The following is a 19414-nucleotide window of genomic DNA, read 5'->3' as shown; positions in this document are numbered from 1 at the left end:
GGATGTTGGGTATGAGAAGCTATAGAAATTTGGTGTAAGGAGGGATGTTAAAAAATGGGCTTTAAACCAAATTTGATATTGGGCTTAATATTAAGTACGAGTGTGGGCTTGAGGAATGTGTGGGCTTGAGTAAATAGTGTTATCAAACTAGAAGGGGCAAAGATAGAAAAAGCCTCTTGAAATTAATTAAAAGGGTGTAGAGAGTTCTTTTGTTTTGACTAGTTCAAGAACAATCTAGAGAGAGAAAGTAAAAGGAGAATAGTGTAGAAGAAGCTTGAAGAAGAAGACATAGAACTAGCATGAATATTATGTTTAAGGTAAGAACTAACTCCAACATCTAGTTCAATATTGTGACAAAAGTTTGTATGTTTTGCTAAGGCCGCGGCTTTGGGGAATAAAAAAAATCTCTGAGGAATAAAAATTCTCTACAAAATTGGTCAACCGATTAGATTGACTTTTTTTTATATCTATTTGTTGTTATAGGGCTCCCAATTTTAGAGTTAAACAAAACTAAATTTTTAGAAGTTCCTATAAATTTAAGCAAAATCTTTCTAGGGTTCTAAATCCAAAACTCTTTCCAAGTTTCTTCTTTTCTTCATCTTATTTTTCAAAGCTTTGTTTTCTTCTAATCACTAAACCCTAAAAACATAGGAGAACAACCTAATATGTTTAGAAGTGAATATGTTTTAGGGTTTCAAAATTAATTGATTTTTAGGGTTTATAATGTGTTTATCTTGGGGAGGATTAATGGAAGAAGAAACTTGCTTTGGACATCCCATGGAAGATGTATTAAGAACTTCAAAATATTTTGTTTGATGATTTCTAGGGTTTGAAATGTTTTTTCATCTTTATCTCTCTAACTTTGTTGTTGATTTTAAAGAAATAAGGTTAGTATGTATTTGAGATCTGGGGAAGATAAGTAAGAGAACTGATAGAGAAGGAAAAAAGATGAGATGAATAAGTTTTTTTTCCGGAGAAAAAGAAAGAAGAGGGGTAGAAGAAAGAGGTGTAAGTTATAAAAAATTGTGTTCCCCATAAAAAAATATTCCCTAGAGATTTCACAAAGAAACATGGATTCCTCGGAGAATTTATTCCCCGGAGATTTTTCTTTATTCCCCAAAGCCGCGACCTTTGCTAATGAGATTGTGTAGATCTAAAGAAACTTTATTATGAAAGTATGTTGATGAAAATCTTTTGAGTTTATTTGATTGTGTTGAAGTATTTATACCTCTAATCTCCAACAGTTTGTTCAATTGAGATTGAGATGAAATGGATGAGTTTTTCTCCAAAAAAAAGAAGAAAGAGGAAGAAGAAGAAGAAAGATGGAAAAATGAATGCAAATAAAAAAAATAATTTCTTTTAATTAAAATTAATTTTGTAAATTGTAAATATTTTTCGTATTTCTCTTAAAAATATGTCGTGAAGATTTTACAAAGAAATATGGATTCTAACGAAAAATTATTTTGTAAAGATTTTTCTTTATTGCCGCCAAACAAAGAAAAATCTCTCGAGAATAATTCCATTGCGTGTGGCTCAATCTTTTGGTGACGTTTATTGGTGCTATTGTTCTTTACAAAGAAGACATAAATCTCTGGCTGACACCATCAAAGAGGAATCCCAGGAAAACTTGTTCTCTATGAAGAATGAAAAGTATGTTCTTTCTCCTCACCCCCTAAAAAACTAAACAAAAAGACTTCCTTTTTCCCCTTTCCTTTTCCCAGAAACAATCCAAAAAAAAAAAACTGATATCCCTTAATGAGTCGTTCATTTAGATGTTGTATCAGGTTCGTTTCTTCTATTTGAACATATATTTGCTTTAGGATTTTGGGTTTAATGCTTGGAAACAAGGTAATTTGATTCAATCTTGTAATTATGATGTTAACTAGAAAGTTCTTATCCTAATTTTAATTTTATAGTTTCTCCAGTAATCCATATATGGGACTATGTTTTCTTCATCTGTAAACTCTATCATGAATGCATGATTTCAATCGCCTAAGAAAATGAGTAGACCTTTTCTGTGTAGTGTGATATCTCTAAATCTTCATAGTTTCTAAATGTATATAGGCATCAGTTACCTGTTTCGGATTTCTTATTGCTGAAGGACTTTTCGAGTCCGAATTGTGAACTATCTAGCTCCTGACATAAAGAAGCATGCCTAGTAATGGGTTCTCTTTCGCGGATCTTGATGGAGACATGTTCCCCTTAGAGCCTATTATAGCCGGAGGTTTAGCTCTTCATGAAGCTTTTGCCTGCATTTCGAAGTTTGCTGGTACTCTCATACTCTTGGTCGCTAGTAGGTCAAATTCCGCTTTACAACATAATTTATCAGGGAACCCCCATGGATCAAAACCTTCAGGTAGTAAATCTCGTTTGCAAGTCAAGCATATTATCGCTTGGCAAGACAATCTTACGTATTTGCGATTTGGTTCGGGATCAAGAGTTGAATCAGCTCCTTCACGGCATCTTAGGAAGTTAATGAGTTCTACTATGAGACACATATTGAATGAAGTCGAACAACTTCGCTCATTTCCTGTCCTCTCATTAGCTGCTGCTATGGTACCACCACTTGACAACTTGTATGTATCTCTCAAACATTGCTTATCGAAATTTGGGTGTTTTTCTTCCTTAAGTGAAATTGTGTTTGATGTCATAGTAATCTACTTTGGCCATCTCTGTTTAATTTTTGACTCCGTGCCTTCCTACTTATTATTACAAAATATTATCATAAAATGAATAGATACAAGGTGGTTCTTATATTTTTGTCTCTCTCACTCTCTCGTATTTTCTTCCTTGTTAACGGACGTTTAGATCCGTGAAGGCACATGCGGGTTCATTACGTAATGCTGATGGAGTCATGGATCAAAGACCATGTATGGTACATAGAGGATCTTTTAATCTTTCTTTTCAAGAATTTGATTGGAAAAAAAATGCAGTCGAGCCACAGACAGGAATTAAGTTTCCTACCATGTTAGAAAATGATTTAACTGCAGAGACCAACTACGCATTCCAATCCGAGGTCAGTGTTAGGCAACCGCCACTATTTACAAGTTTTATATAAAAAGTTTGCTTTGAAGAAACTTTTGCATGTGATGCTTAGTTAAAAGACCATACCCCTTGCCATTTTTATTTGTGTTCCATTTAGAGCAAGCTCCTCGAGGTGCCCTCTTGATATGTTACCATTTTAATACAGATTCTTTGTGTTTTAGGTCCTAGTCGGAACTGGTTCGAAAACTATGCGAATAATCAAACTTAAATCTCTAAAGGTGTGCGCATTTGGTTTGTGTGAGTACTTTTCATTTCATGATGCGAGTAATTTGTTTAAGCTTTCAAGTAGTTCTCACCCTCTGCTGCAGCTCTATTATGTTTATGAAGTCATTAAAACTGATGAATTTCCTATTATATTCATTTTACTAACACATTTATTATCACTTACCTTTCTGTACAACTATAGATGTCCATCCCGAGTCCTTGTGTGAAAAGTTTGGTCATAAATATGCCTCTATGCCTATCAGTGAACTGGTCAACCATCCATATTTTTTGCAGGAACTTCTCAGGTATATAATGAAAATAATGTATTACTTCGATAATAGCAAATTCCCCATGACTCGTATACTGGGCCTCTTATTAGTAAAGCACAAGGCCACCTAAATTTTATATTGCATATCATGCCGATTTACTAGGATTGCAACGAGATGTATCATAAGTATAGGAAATCCATGGACAGTCTTTGCCCATTCTCAAATAAAAAGTAATGGGCAAACTTGAAAATATTTGGACTTAAATAAGCAAATCTTACCTTTTTTTTGGAAACATTAAGATTTGACCTTTGTCGCCCTAGTGGAGAGATATACATGTTAGGACCTTTGTCGCCCTAGTGGCAAAGAAATTGAGTTCCCACATGATCAACATAATTTCCTCTTCAACAGTTTATGTGATGTTGGTGCAGGGAGGATATTGATATGACTGTTAGGCTTGTGGTTAACTGCAACGGGCTGAAAATCAACACAGTGCGCGAGTAAGTTACACTCTTCAATGAAATATTGTTTGTTGCAATGAACTTATTTTCTATATAACTTATAAGAACTTGAAATATGCTTTTCCTGTTTTTCCTCAAGCTTCAATGTTGAAATGAGTGAATTTGAATATCTCATCATACTTGCTATACCATGATATTGTCGATACGTGAAAGTAGTCAGAAGTGGTTTAATTGGCATGCCCATTCGCCAGTTTTCGAGCGAAAATATTTAGTGACTATTGATTTGGAAGTGTGAAATTTCATGATGTGAATCATTTAGAGGTAACCATTTATACATGCTCAAGTACATCAAGTTATTCGACATATTGATGCAAGTAGGTTTACTATTTTAGGTTAGTAGGAAAATATCATATTTAGTAGTTTTACATTTGAACTTCATAAGTTTTAGATTCAAGTATATTTTGTTCATTTAGAAGCTCTAGTAATTTAGTAATTGTTTAAGTGTAGGAAACCTCTAATACTATACAAAGAGGTTTCTTTACAAAAATTTTTAAAATTAATTATTTCAGTTAATTCGGCCAATCAATATTTTTTATTATTTTTTCTGCGAAGTTGAAAGATTTCATCAAATTCGAAGCTTTAGCCGAAACTCTGAACTTTTTATCATGTTTTTCGTTGTGTCAGTTGCTATTAGAGGCTAGAGCAAGAATTTGCTTGGCTTTTTATCATCTACGCGACATTACTTTAGAACACATAGAGGTAATCTAAAGTTAGTTTAGAGGTAATCTTTAGTTAAAAAAAGGAGAAAAAAAGTCTAGAATATTTTTCCTCAGTCAATTTTATTATCAATCAGTATGCAGAAAGATTATTATGGTTGAGGATTCAATACTGTAAAGAGAAGCAGTTGAAGATCATAGACATTAAAGCTTTGAACAGAGATGGTATGTTATGAGTCAGCTAAAAGAAAAAAAGTTTGTTCTTCACTGGATGTAGTTGTATCATAGATGTGTCGATTGGACCATAAAAGTAGAGATATTTTCCAATTCTGCGGATTTAGTTATATCATAGATATCGTCAATTGGACCATAAAAGTAGAGATATTTTTCGAGCTAATGGAGATTCCTGAAGATAGAATGGTCATATATGCAGCATACAGGCTTAAGGGATCTTTGGTTCGATTGTCTAAAGATGTCGAGAAAGAATGAAGGATGCAAGGTAAACTACCAATTCAAAGTTGCGACAAATTAAAAATTTATTTCTAAAACAATTTTTACATTATAATTATAGTCCATATCAAAGAAGAGAACACAACTACGATTGCAACACATTTTGAGTTACTAGCTAATTGGAATGCTTCCTTAGTTTTGGATTCCAACCATGATATTGTCGCGAAAATAGAAGTTTTCATTCAATGTGATGATGAGCCAAGTATTCAAGAACAGAAAGCTGACATTATTATGTTCATTGAGGAGTCTAATATTATCAGTTCGCAAGATGAGGAGTTTGTTATCTTTGGAAAGTTTGTTAAGAAATTTGATTTAGAGGAAGATGAAAAACTTTGGAAGGAAGATATCACTTCAATTGATTTTCCTTCATATGAAGATCATTTTTTAGTATTTCGTGAATCTCAGTTTGATTCACACGGATTGGTACGTAATTTTATTAGACAGTCTTCCTTGAAGTTTTCCGCTTTTAATCATCATATTCAAGATCCTTTCAAGTTTGTTTTTCGGGTGAAAATAGAGTTGAGTCGCATGATGCACCCGAAAAGGTTGCACACCCAAGCGGAGGTATCAGGTAGTAACCGGTAAAACCGGAGTCGATCCAAGGATAGGAAGGTGATTCGGATAATGAAGGAGTCTCGTTCGCCGGCCTAGGTATCACTAGCTAACTTAGACTAAAAAGGAAAGAAACAGGATAAAAGTGGGAGGTTTTTGATGAATAAGCAATAAAGAAGAAAACAAGCAAAACTACACTAAACAATCAAAGTAAAATGGGCGAGAGAGATTCGAGAGAAGTATCGGAGGAACAAGAGTCGGGAGGCAACAAGAGTCGGGAGACAAATAAGTGAGCGAGGTGTCGAAGTCCGAGAATCCATAATGATAAACCTACGACTATATGTAGTCCGATCTAATGTTTCAAAGTATAATCGATGTTCGACTCCTAAAGTAGATGTCTCTAAGTACTACGTATATCCGGAGATCATACTTAGTCAAACAAACGTCTAAATCGATTTATCCCGAGTCAACGAAAGTGTTGTCTAGTCGCCTAACTATGTGAAGTGCATGACAAGACACATGAAATTATGACTTAGACTACAATCGATATCGAATACTTCGTTTCGTCTATTAACTATGCGAAGTGCTTGACAAGACACATGAAAATACGATCAAAACGATATTCGAAATAAATGAACATCAATTTATAATCAAAACATCAAATCATATTAAACATAATCACGAATTCATCACATTTCATCTCATATAATCGACACACTAAAGTTAGCTAAACATAGTGATTGAATAAGAAATGGAAAGAAAATGATGAGAGAATCCCCCTTTTTCGATGTGGTTCGAGGCTAAGATCGTCGGAAAATATGAGTTTTTAGTTGCAACCGATCTTCCCTTAGCAATTTTCTAGGTTCCCCATAGCGACCACCATCGTCTTCTCCATTTAGAACACAACCTCCATTAAAGCTAGACCCTAGCTTTCTCTCTCTAGCAATCTTCAACCAAAACCAAATCAAACCATATAAGAAGCAAGCCAAGATGATGGGGAGTAAAAGCCCTAAAGTTTCGGATCAAGAAAGTGACCGGAGAACTCATAAAAATTCGGTCAAAGCTTGTGGAAATCCGGCCAAAACCCTAAGCATCCGGCCGTTCCTAGCTGCAGCCGTGTTGGAAGCTTCCCGTGCATGAGAAGGAAGCTGCTGGTCGCATCCGTCTTGGTGCTCCCGTGAGCAGCAGCAGCTCCCGTGAATGCAGCCCGGAGCTCCTGCTGATGCATCCCGGAAGGTGTTCCTGTGCACGCCCGAGTAGCTGTTGCTGTTGCTCCCGTGTTATCCTTGCTCGTTCCGGCCGGGAGGAAGCTACAGCCCGAGCAACAGCTGCTGTTCCCAAGAGTCCCGAGCTGCTGCTGTTCTGGCCAAGCTTAGGCCGACCTAGTTAGGCCGGCCAAGCTTGGCCGGACCTCCCCTTCTCTCTTTCCCCCTGTTCAAGGTGCAACCCTTAAGAACAAACTCTAGTTTCCTCCTTTAGCCTCTCTTTCCTCTCTCCCTTCTTGGTTGTTGAAAGATGAAGATGATGAATAGTAGTCTAAACTACTAAAACCCTAGAGTCCCTTGACTTAGTCAATTCATTTAGACTTTGTTGACTCTAATCCATAAAGAGAGGGTGCTCATATAATTCTTCCTTGTCATTCTTCTTTGGGCTTGTGTGGCCTTTGGGCTTGGGGCTTGGTTAAGAAACCAAGAGGTGCCTACTGCCTCCACAAGAGGGCTTGGTTAAGAAACCAAGAGGTGCCAACTGTCTCTACATCTTCAAATTGTCACAAAGGACTACAATACCCTCGGACTTCTTTCTTTCATAACTTTCCCGTCCGAACTCGGAATTGACTTCCGTTTTCACCGTCGGACTCGTCATTGCCTCCACTTGTAATTTGATTTGCTTGAAGTCATTTTCTCTCATTCTGGGCACATGAAATGATAGTGATAATTTGCTCATTTTATTCCGAATCACACGCTTAACTCCAAAATAAGTACCTAACATGAAAAACACATAAAATATTATTGATAACACTCGAAAATGACTAATTAGTCTAAGTTAGGCTCTCCAAATGTGACATTTTCGTGTCACATCATCGCATCTCAACTATAGGTTGAAATTCTCTCCTGACATGATTCACCGTTATGAATTTTTGGTGATTCCTATGCTCGATTCACTAAAAAACTATATTAAGGAAGTAGCAATGAAGATATCCAGTAGTTTTATGTTTTTAAGAAACTTTCTAGATTTTAGATTTAAGTATATTTTGTTTATTTAGACGTTTCTAACATTCGGTAACTGTTTAGGTTCAATTAACCTCTAATACTATATAAAGAGGTTTCTCTCCAAAAATTTTTATGAACATCAATTATTTCCATCAATTCATTCATTCAATAGTTTTTCTGCTTTTTCTCTCTGGAGTTGAGAGAATTTATTAATTCAAAGATTTAGTCAACGTCCTAGGTTTTTTATCGTATTTTCCGTTGCGTGACATATCCTCATAGTAGGTTCATCGTTTATGATTTAGTTTTAGGTGTTGAAAAGGTGATAAATATAGTTGTTTCTTTAACCATGGTTCCCACTTCCCACTAGCCACTAGTTGATTTAGAAAATCATTAACATGAATGAAGAAAATGATCTCGCTTATTAACACGACCGTTTCCCTCGATGTAGTGCATTCGAGAAATCCCTTCGGGCACGACTACTTAAGGTAAGATTTTTTTATAAGAATGTTGTATATGTTCCTCCTCCGATCCATAGTCATGACTCATGAGGTCCTTATTTGATTTTATCGACAGTAGCACAAATTTCTCAACATTTATGCTGATTCCTATGTTTTGTTTCCTTCAAAAGATGAACCCGGATACTGATTATAGTTGCTTGAGAACATTCGACTCATATTTCAATCAAGATATCCCATTACCTACGGTAATAAGTTATTTTTATATTCCCTTCTTTTGTTAAGTAAATCAAAATGTTACTCTGACTTCAATATAAATTTTTCAGGGCACAACAATTGATTTTCGACGAACAGTGGATGGACGACTAATTACGAAAAGTAGAGTATTGACTTTATCCTCATTTGCTCTGGCCTTCGTTTCTTTTATATGACATTTCAATCCTTTTAGTATACCAATACACAGCATGTGATCTTCAATCACCCATGTTTACTAACTGATACCACATCTAATTTTGATTCTTACAGTTGGTGATAAACAGATTGGAGCAGTTCATAGCAAAGATTTATGTAGTAAGTAAATTTTCTTCTCTTTTCGTGTCGGTTCTTTTTGAGAAGCCAAAGAAACAATAAGGAAAACACGGGTACCTTCTAGTTCTTTGTATAATAGCACTATCATCAGGATCAGTTAGCATATTTAAACACGGTATCCATTCCAGCATATCCGTGAATGAACTAAACTTACATTAAAAGTATAAGGATATTAAAACGAAGAAAGTTCTAACATTTCTTATAAAAACAGGGGCTTTTTTCGACATGTACATTGGTGATGTTCCAGTTTCGCTGCAGGCGAAGGAAGAGATTTGTAGAAATGTTGGCAGCATTATCAGTAGATGTTGAGACCCATCTCTGGATACACCATTGCTGTGTTTTTTTTGGTTCTCTGATTTTCTTGGAAGAAAAGTAAGCAAAGGCAGAACGAGAACGGAATCTGGTCCGAGGAGAAATGTGTATAAAAAAAACAGAAGACTGGAAAAGAAAATGAGGAAAACAGAAGACTGGAAAAGAAAATGAATTGTGTTCAGCACTGAAAATGAATAATGTGTTAAATTTATGTAAACTCAAATTCAATAGGTGGATTAATTAAATAATTATTGGGTCAATTTAGTGGTAAGTTATTTTATTTAGGAAAGTTAATGAGTAAGTTAGTGTGGATCATGTTAGTAGGGGTCATAGTTAGTGAATTAAAATTTTGGTCTATAAATATATCATTGTTTTCATTTTATTCTCCTTTGTCTTTTATCATTCGAAAATTAAATACTTTTACTTTCAGAGTTAGAAATATTTTGTAATTACTAACTAATTGCATAATGAACAAGTCAATCTAATATCGACTTCTGTGATTTTGTGGGAATTTTTTTTATCAATGTTGTATCTATATGAAAGCATTATTTGGCTTCCTTGAAATTTGGATGGTTGTCCAATTGATCGGGTGTCACATGAAACTCTCTCTTAAGTGCAAATAGATAGTTTAAGAGTGAACAAAAAAAAGTATAAGAAGACATTGTTCTTTCTCTATCAAGTTGTTGATGGGATTATTTTAGGAAAAATTTAGAAAGCTGAAACAGCTAAAGAAATGTCGGATTTGTTGTAAAGATCCTATAAAGGTGATGAGAAGGTAAAAAATGTAAGGGTGTAGACTTTACGGGGTGAATTTGAATCTCTTCATATGATTAATTCTGAAAGTATTTTTGATTATTTTTCTGGAGCTCAATTTATTCTTTATCAATTGCGGGTTGACGGTGAAAAACTAATTGATTTACGGACTATTGAGAAAATCATGAGATCATTGACAGGCTAGGAAAGGGCCTCTCAACTACGTCAGTTGAAGGTTTAATGAGTTCATTATGTTCACATGAACATAGGATGGGAGTTGTTGCAGAGTCTATAGAACAATTTTTTCAAAGCAAAGTGGTTCTAGTAATGGAGCACCTAATAACAAAAAATAAATCATGGCAAGGAATCAAAAAAATGGAAGATATGATGAATCTAAAGTTAGGTGTTTTTGTTGCAAATAATTTGGTCATTATATCAGAATATATAGTTTCAAATAAACATTTTGAGCATGCTAACTTTGCTCAAGATGATCTAGAAGAGGAACAAACTCTTTTATTAGCTTTGGGAATTGATGATGACGATTATTCAATAGAATATGATGAAAATGGAGTTTGGGATTGTTAATGGGAATCAATATTGATAATGAGGCAGTATCTTCAGATACTAAACTAATTAAGTGTTAACTAATTCTCTCGATAATCATGATAATTCAAATTCAGAATTACGTCTCAGTTCAATCGGTAGTTGAGTTATGTCGTCAAGGTTTATGACTATGCTGTAACCAATGACAGTGATGATTTTATCGAAGATTTCTCCAGTTTTGCATTATTTGTAGACTGTGATTTTGTTACTTCTGAAGAAGTGGTGAAAAATATAGGGTGGATTTCAGTCATGAAAAATGAAATTCATTCAATTGAAAAAAATGATACTCGGAAGATGATTTCTCTTCTCGCTTGAAAGAAAACTATTGAGATGAAATGGATTTTCAAAACCAAGTACAAAACCAGCTGGTCAGGTAGACCTGTTTAAAAGCCAGATTTGTTTTGAAATGGTACAGACAAAAATTGATTAATATAAAATTTAAGTTGCAGAACAAATGGCTAATATTTGTGTTAAACCATTTAAAAGTTGATTCATTTTCCGTGTTAAAGATTAAGTTGTCTTGTACAATTTGAGTTTAAGGGAGGGTGTTAAATTTGTGTAAACTCAAATTCAAGAGGGTGGATTAATTAAATAATTATTGAGTCAATTCTATGGTAAGATATCTTCTTTTGTGAAGGTAATGACTAAGTGGAGATCATGTTAGAGCATCTCCAATGTAACAATCAAAAGAAACTCAACTAAACCAATGTGTCAAGTATGAACTGAGATTTTCTTTTCTAAGTGACACTATTGAGATACTCAATTCAAAATACCTCTCCAATGCAACACTCAAAAAACTTAACATTTACTTTAGATTTACGCTTGTTTTTTTTTTATTTTACTATATAAAATGATGATGTAGACCAATTGAGATACACCAATAAACGTTGAAATAATCAAAAGAAAACTCAACAATTGAATTTTCTTTTGAGTATTTCAACATTTATTGTTATCACACCATATTGAAATTCAAGTTGAGTGTTGAATTGGAGAGTGTTTTTTGTTAAAAACTTAGATAATATTAAGTATCAATTTGAGTTTTTCAAGTTGGGTGTTGCATTAGAAATGCTCTTAGTTGTGGTCGTAGTTTTTATTTTTTGAAAAAGTAGTGGTCATAGTTAACATGTTAAATTTTGGTTTATAAATAAATGGGGGGATGAGTTTTAGGTCCAAAATTACAGGGTCAATGGGTTTAGAGTCCAAAAATAATATTAAATAAAAACTAAACCCACTAGGAGTAATTTACATGTCTAACCTCTCTTTTTTCTACTACTACCTAACTTATCTCATGTTAAATAAAATTACCTAGATTAGAAGATACAAATGTCTTTTCAGTTTAATGAAAATTATTCCTCAATAAGAAGTTTTCATCTTTACAAAAAGTTGTCTTTTCTTTTTAAATGAATGTTTCCATAATCTTTTGATCCAAAAAAATCTATTATAACTCGCTCTTCTTTATTTAATTCACCGAGAGAAAACCTAGAGAAATCGTAGAGAAAAATCATCCACGCTTTTTAGTCTTCACTTGGAGAAAACCTAGAAGAACATGATGCTCAATGGATTAAATTTCTCTTTTTACCATATTCTCGTTTTTTTTCAATGATGGATTGTTGCACCGTGCATGGTTTTGTTGTTCTTATACTTAAAGTTAGGATATCAATCTTTTTCTTAAAAAAAATCATTCAGATCTTGTCCTACTGTTTCCCTCTCTACAATCTTGTTTTCTTCAGAAAATTTACATGAAAAGTAACTAGATTCTTTGCAAACATTTTGTATATTCTCATAGAAGTTTCTTGATTCTAACACTATATTTACATTTTAAGATTTTCTGACTTACCCAGAAAATTATTACGCTTTATAACTTTGAATGAGCGAGTTTGTTTATGCAGTCAGCAACGCCCTCAAATTTGTTGTAGCACTTCTTTGATTTTGCATAAATTGTGGAAATTTTACCAACAGTTTTTAAATTCTAACAAAACATAACATATTTTACAAACATAACAACGTTACTCTCAAAATGACTTTATCCGTAATAGAACTGTACAGATTTTCTTTAAAGTTTTACTTTTCGATTGTTTTACCTTTTTTATCTTATCATTCCATGAATTACAAATACTTGTTTGAACACTAGTACAATTTACAAATTTACTGACGAGATTGTGGAAGATTATGGTTGTATGTGATTTTGCACGTAGATGAATTTGTGGTCGAATCTAACTATAACCATTTTCCACATGGAATTTTACCCAAGGATTTAACAATACAAGTGCAACGGAAGAGGGTTGAATTAACTTGGCTACTGCATCTATTGAAAGATAAATGAAAAAAATCCTTTAGTTATTAGTCTTGTAATGGATTATGTTGTAATGAGTTTCTCTTAGTTTTAATTACTCTAAGTTTTAGTACAAATATCGCGAAATACGTTAAAAATGTTGCGAGTTAATGGAAAATACTAGAATATATCACAAATATGTTAGAAATTTCTTGACCGGCAATATTTTCGATTATCTTTGAGTATATCCGTATAATGCTTGGCCGAAATAGGTGAATATATATAAGACCAATGTAAAAGAATTAAAAATGTAAGAGACAGTAGAATTTTGTACTAACATTTATTTCATGATCGGGTAACATGTTTATTTACATAATAAATAAACGTTGAGTGATACGAAAAACTTCAATGTAAAATAATAAAAATCTAAAACTTTACAAGAAATCTATATACTTCTATTGTAGTTAAATACAACTTATTTATGTTCGTAAAAATATGATGGATTCCTTCAGAGTTTACAAGATGCTGGTAGAGTTGCCAAAATATATGGACAAATCAAATAAATGTTACAAGAAAATCTATGCATTTTTTTAACAACGCATATTATTCTGTTAGAATCAGTAAAATGCTACAAGATTATTGAAAATAATAGCAAAAAAAAAAAAAAATATATATATATATATATATATATATATATATATATATATCAGTTTACATGCATATTTTAAATGAAAAAAAGATTAAATTTTTATTCTAAGATATAATTGTGTTGCTAAAATCAGTAAAATGCCTAATAACAAGATTGAATTTTTATAAATTTATAACTTTTTGTTCGTACCGATAGAGTAATGATCGAGAGCACTTCGAAAGGCTTCAACTCTGATGTGACACGAAAATGTCACATTTGATGCGCCTAACTTAGACTAATTACTCCGTTTCGGGTGTTATTTCTAATAATTTATTTGTTTTTCTTGTTAGATATCTTAGTTGGAGTTAGGCGCTTAATTCGGAATAAAACAAAGCAATTATCACTTTTTCATCTCATGCCAAAAAACAATAGCTCAAGGGCACCTTAGTCTTTTGTTGAAAATGAAGATGTAGAGACAAGGATGAACACACTCCCTTGATTTCTAAATGAAAGCCCAAGGCCTAATAGCCTAGAGAAGAAGGAACAAAATCCAAACCCAAAGACGAGAAAACAAACAAGAAGGATTTTAGGGGCACCCACTTTATATCTAGGGTTTTAGTTGGTTAAAGAGAAAAAGAAAAATAAATCATCTTCTACACTAAACAAGTCTGATTTGGCGAAAGGGATTGAGAGCTAGGGTTTAGAGTTCTTGAGACTGTATCTAGGATTTTTGGATCAAGAGTTTGAAGAGAAAAAAAAGGAGGAAGAGGAGGCAGCCGGCCAAGCTTGACTGGCCAACACTAGGCCGACCAAGCAACGCTGACACAATAAGAGCTCGGGACAGATAGCCACATCAGCTACTCGGGTTTTTGAGGGAGTTGCTTGGGTTTTTTCTTCATCTGGATCAGGAGCTTCACACGAAGGCACGGGAAGGCAGCTGTTGCTCGGGTTTGCTAGGGACGCGTACAAGAGTTGTTAGGGACGACTGATGGGCCTAGGGTTGTCAACGGGGCGGGTTTGGGACGGTTCATCCCCTTTCCAATTCTGTCCCGTTAGTAAACGGGTTTTACCATAACCGTCCCAATAATTAATCGGGGTGGATATTTAATTACCATAACCGTCCCAATTAAAAATTGCTAAACCATTACTGACCTGCCCCGCCCCGTTTAATATAAAACGAGTCGGGTTCAAAGTATTTTGCTTCACAAAATTATTTTAGTTTGAAGTAACATAACAATTGTTAACAAAATTTTGTAAGACTTTGAGTTTATCAATCATAAACACTACAACTACTTAATAATATAAAACATAAAATAATTAAATTGATAATATGAGATTAAAGTTTTAGAAACATAACTTTAAATAAAACAAATATTTAATATATAACATACTAATCGGTTCGGGGCGGAGTTTACTATCTAATACCAAACCCGCCCCGAACCCGATTTGTTTTTTTAACTTCATACCAAACCCGAACCGTTTAATTAACGGGGCGGTAAAACCCGTCCCATTAGGGGCGGGTTTGGGAAAAAACCCGCCGGTTCGGGCTAAATTGCCACCCCTAGATGGGCCTAAAAAGTTACCCTAAAAGGTCTCCACCCGCAAGTATACGGGCGTCAAGTAATAATTCCGGTAAGACCGGTTCGTTCCTCAGAGACTAAGTTAAACTAAATTCTAACCTTAAAACTATTGAGATTTAAAACTGGTTTGATGGTGGTAAAATAAAATAAATTAAAAATAAAATATAAAACTCAAAAATAAATAAAGAAATAAGTCGGTATTCAGAAAAAGGGAACCTAGGGTTTTCAAATCCGTCTTCCTAACAATTCTAACGACAATCTAATTTTGATCTAATTAGAGAGTTCTTTATATAACTCAGGTTTTAGTCCATGAACGGTCTAAAAACCCGGAAAATTTTATCGTTAAAATAGTAAAAACTTTAATAAATTTATCGAGAGAATAATTATTATGACTTCATCTAAACCCTAGATAGAAAAGATTTAGCTACTCATGCTAGAAACGATAAATATTTGAATTAGTATAAGAAAAGGAAGAAAGAAACTTAACTTTTCTGCGATTTTCCCACCAAACAGAGCCTAAGGAAGTGATTTCCTTCTGATTTTCCGAGAATTCTGCCAAACGCACCCCTAGGGAAAACGATTTTCTCGTCTTCCCGGAAATATTTTCCTCTCTGAGAAAATTATTTTCTCACCTTCCTTAACTCTCTTTCTCTCTCTAAACTTTCTGTTTTCTCTCTCTATTCTTACTTTAATCTCTCTCTCTATGTTATATCTTGCTCTCTCACTAAACAAGAAACAAAAAGAAAGAAAACAAGAATAAAACCGAGAGATAATTGATTTTCAAAACTCTAAACAAACTCTCTGTTATTGATCCCTCTACAATCTCTCTCTCTGTAATCTCTCTATCTCTCACAAACAAAGAGATTACAATCCGAAAATAAAAATATAATGATTAGAGTTTAAAAGAAATCTCTCTCTCTCTCTACTGTTCTATCAAAGCCGAGATTCAACTCTCCTTCTCTCTCTCTCTACTGTTCTATCTCTCCCCAAAACCGTGATTTTTTTTCAGCTCTCTGTTTCTCTTCTCTTTTATAGACTTTTGTTGCCCCAGCCAATCTCTCTTGTTTCCGTTTTGATTCGAATTCAATCCAAGCTCTCAATCGGTTTCTCTCTCTATCTCTCCCGGGTCTCTCTCTCTTTCTGTTTTGATTCTCAAATCTTATCTATCAAAGAATCATCCTTATCATCTTTGTTTTTATTGCCCACGAGAGAAAGAAAAGGAGAGAATCTACATCTCCAACCGAGATCCATCTCTCTCGGTTTTCTCTCTCTCTACTATAACAGTTCTTGAAGAAATCGGGAGAGAGCCAAATTCAAATTTGGCTGGTTGTTAGGTGAGCCCGATCCCGTGCGACGCAGCCTGTTGGAGCACGTACGACAGTGGTCTTTGGATCGCGAGATCAAATCTGACGAACACCTGCCGTTGGATGAAAAATCACGTGTACAGGAGCACCCAAGTAACAAAGATCGCAATGCACCGAATCAGAGCCTATAACTCATCCCGAAAACACCCGGGAGACCCACCAAGCTTCCCGACAGTATACCACGAACTCCTGGTACCGTCAGATCGCGTCATGTCCTCCTGATAGATCTGCGCCACGTGCCTCTAGGTGTTTTGGTCAAATGATTTTGACCCCAATCTTTGACTTCACCTAAATTGCTCGTCCGGACCCAGATTCGACTTCCATTTTCGCCACTGGGTTCATCTCGGACTCTTCTTTTCAACTGAGTACTAAAAATTCCAGAACACCATAACCTCCAAATGACCAAAATGCCCTCAGGTATGTCTTTCTCTCGATCTTATCCGTCGTTCACACTGAACTCCGTAAAAGATACCTGGACAAAAGAAACAAGTAATTCGTGAGAGTAACTGCTCGAAATGGACTAACTAACCCGAGTTAAGAGATTCAGATGGGACATTTTCATGTCTCATCAACGGCTGCAACTTGCTCGGGACTGCTGGATCTAGCATGGGACACCATCTTCTTGGCCGGACTTATCTAGAGTATTCCGATCATTATGTTGGCCGGAAACCTTAGGGGTTTTACTTGCTTCATCATTGTTTTGCTTCCTTTGTGCTCTATTTGTGGTTTTGTTTTGATTTCCTAGAGAGAGAGAGAGCTTGGGTGAAGCTTTTATGAAGTTTGGGTGATAAATGGAGAAGATGATGATGGTTGCTATGGGGAACCCTGCTTTTGCTAAGGGAGATTGGTTGTACCTTAAAGACCCACATTTTCCGACGATCTTAGCCTCGCAGTGCTCGCACCACATCGACAAAGGAGATTTCTATCATTATCTTCTTGTCATTTATTACTCATTAACCATGTTTAGCTAACTTTAGTGTGTCGATTATAGGATGAAATTGTGATGAATTTGTGATTATGTTTGATATGACTTATCGGTTTTATTATTAATTAATGTTCATTTATCTCGATTATTGTTTCAAACATATTTTCATGTGTTTTATCATGCACCTCAAATAGTTAATAGATGAAACGAAGTATTCGATATCGATCGTAGTCTAAGTCAAATTTCATATGTCTTGTCATGCACTTCACATAGTTAGGCGACTAAACAACACCTTCGATGACTTGGGTTTAACCGATTAGAACGTTTGTTTGACTAAGTATGATCCACGGATATACGTAGTGCTTAGGGACATCTACCTTAGGAGTCGAACTTCGATTCTACTTCGACACATTAGATCGAACCAAACATAGTCCTAGGTTTATCATCACGGATTCCCGGACTTTGACACGTCTCTCACTTATATTGTTACCCGACTCTTCTCTCGAATCTCTCTCACCCAATTTACATTTGTTTATTTAATTTAGTTTTACTTGCTTGTTTCTTTATTTCCTCTTAAATCAATTTTAAAAACCTCTCATTTATCTTTGTTTCTTTCTGTCTTAGTCTAAGTTAGCTAATAATACTTAAACCGGTGAACGAGACCCTCCGATATACGAGTTACCTTCCTATCCTTTGATCGACCTCGACTTTGCCGGATTACAACTTGATACCTCCGCTTAGGTTTGCAGCATTGGACACATCAAACCCCACTCTCAAACTCGTGACCGACGTCGGTAAAAATTGGATCCCATGCATTTGCCTTAGTTATTTCCATTTAAGGTAACAGATATAAGAATTTGGATCACTGAAATCCATTCAATGATTGAATAACTGTCCATAAAAATGTAAATGTATTACGTGTAATAAGAATAAAAAAAATTCTAGAAAAATGTTTAAAATGTTGTTCTCCTAATTTAAGTAATACAGGTGAATGAAGGAAATACTAGAGAAATGTTAAAAATTTGGTTAACATAATTTAAGTAAGTCATAAAACATATGATACATTATTATGTTGTTGTTAAGTCGATTCATCACGTAAGTTGAATTAAAAACTTGGAAGTATTTTTTTAGTGTAAGTATATAATTGTAGTTTTAAAATCAATAAAATGCTAAAAAGAAATTTAAAATTCTGTTATGTCTAAGAATGTTATTTTATTCATCTGCTCTAACTAATTCATAACATATGTCACGCATATTATGCTAATAAAATCAATAATATAATAGCAAATTACTGAAAATGTCAGCAAAATAAATATCAGTTTACATTATGTTTTTTATGAAAATAAGATTGCAATGATGGAAAACTCAACTTCTTTTCTTACAAAAAAAAGTGATAAAAAATATTTCATTTAAGTACGTTGTTAGAATTAAATAAATGTTTTAAGAAGATTCGAAATTTAATCAACATAGATATAATTTTCATAATGATTTTCAAGACAAAATAGTTTGCGAAAATATATACGTTGTAAGAATAGAGAGTAAGAGAGAAGAATGGAATCTCGTTTTTAGGACATGAGCGTGGATTTGGTATGTTGATCTTGGCAACTATATATAAATTTTGGAAATAAATATTTAGAACAAATTTTGACCATAAGTTTTCTCTCTTAAAATTTATGGAAAGAATATATTTATCAACTCAACCACAAGAAACCTTTGGTTTACTATAGGTTTAAATTATTAAATATATTTATATAGGGGCAATAATGGGAGAAAATAAATGGCTTGAATCACGGGGCCCACCAAAAAGTACACTTTTGGAATTATTCTCCATTTCATGTTTTATTTTGGTCTTATAGTGCTTATTGATTTAGGAGTGGATATATGACTAATTACCCCTCCTATTTTTGGACCTTAGACTCAAAAATTCTGAATAAATTAGTGTCTTTAATTTACATAAAACAAGTCAAATG

General features: G+C 34.1%; 1 protein-coding gene across 8 annotated transcripts; it reads left to right on the top strand.

The window, feature by feature from the left end:
• The first annotated feature begins 220 nt into the window (after positions 1-220).
• LOC147556900 (fatty-acid-binding protein 2-like) lies at positions 221-9701 on the top strand. 8 transcript variants are annotated; one of them, XM_086657911.1, is made up of 11 exons: positions 221-317; positions 2065-2576; positions 2809-3016; positions 3207-3282; positions 3452-3554; positions 3947-4015; positions 8413-8449; positions 8593-8667; positions 8746-8797; positions 8945-8989; positions 9219-9701. In XM_086657911.1, exons 2-11 carry the CDS (start codon positions 2152-2154, stop codon positions 9314-9316), a joined length of 1188 nt encoding a protein of 395 aa, XP_086514037.1. In that variant the 5' UTR covers positions 221-317; positions 2065-2151; the 3' UTR covers positions 9317-9701. The 8 variants fall into 8 exon arrangements, with proteins under 8 accessions (XP_086514037.1, XP_086514033.1, XP_086514031.1 ...); XM_086657910.1 differs by lacking the exon at positions 221-317 and adding an exon at positions 1456-1784; XM_086657909.1 differs by lacking the exon at positions 221-317 and adding an exon at positions 1601-1848 and having other exon boundaries at positions 2102-2576.
• The last annotated feature ends 9713 nt before the right edge of the window (positions 9702-19414 follow it).

The sequence above is a fragment of the Eschscholzia californica genome, unplaced genomic scaffold, assembly GCF_041429995.1.
Source record: "Eschscholzia californica isolate CP2 unplaced genomic scaffold, dmEscCali1.0.p SCAF_2, whole genome shotgun sequence".
NCBI lineage: Eukaryota > Viridiplantae > Streptophyta > Magnoliopsida > Ranunculales > Papaveraceae > Eschscholzia > Eschscholzia californica.
Note: the sequence above shows the minus strand (reverse complement) of the source record. Positions and strands in the feature narration are given on the sequence as shown.

What these genes read in the sequence shown, in the direction of transcription:
- LOC147556900 (XM_086657905.1), top strand. Translation starts at nt 2,152, where the DNA reads ATGCCTAGTAATGGGTTCTCTTTCGCGGATCTTGATGGAGACATGTTC. An exon ending in AAAATCAACACAGTGCGCGA is followed by an intron (nt 4,016 to 8,412) that starts GTAAGTTACACT and finishes CCCTCGATGTAG; the next exon opens with TGCATTCGAGAAATCCCTTC. An exon ending in TTCGGGCACGACTACTTAAG is followed by an intron (nt 8,450 to 8,592) that starts GTAAGATTTTTT and finishes TTCCTTCAAAAG; the next exon opens with ATGAACCCGGATACTGATTA.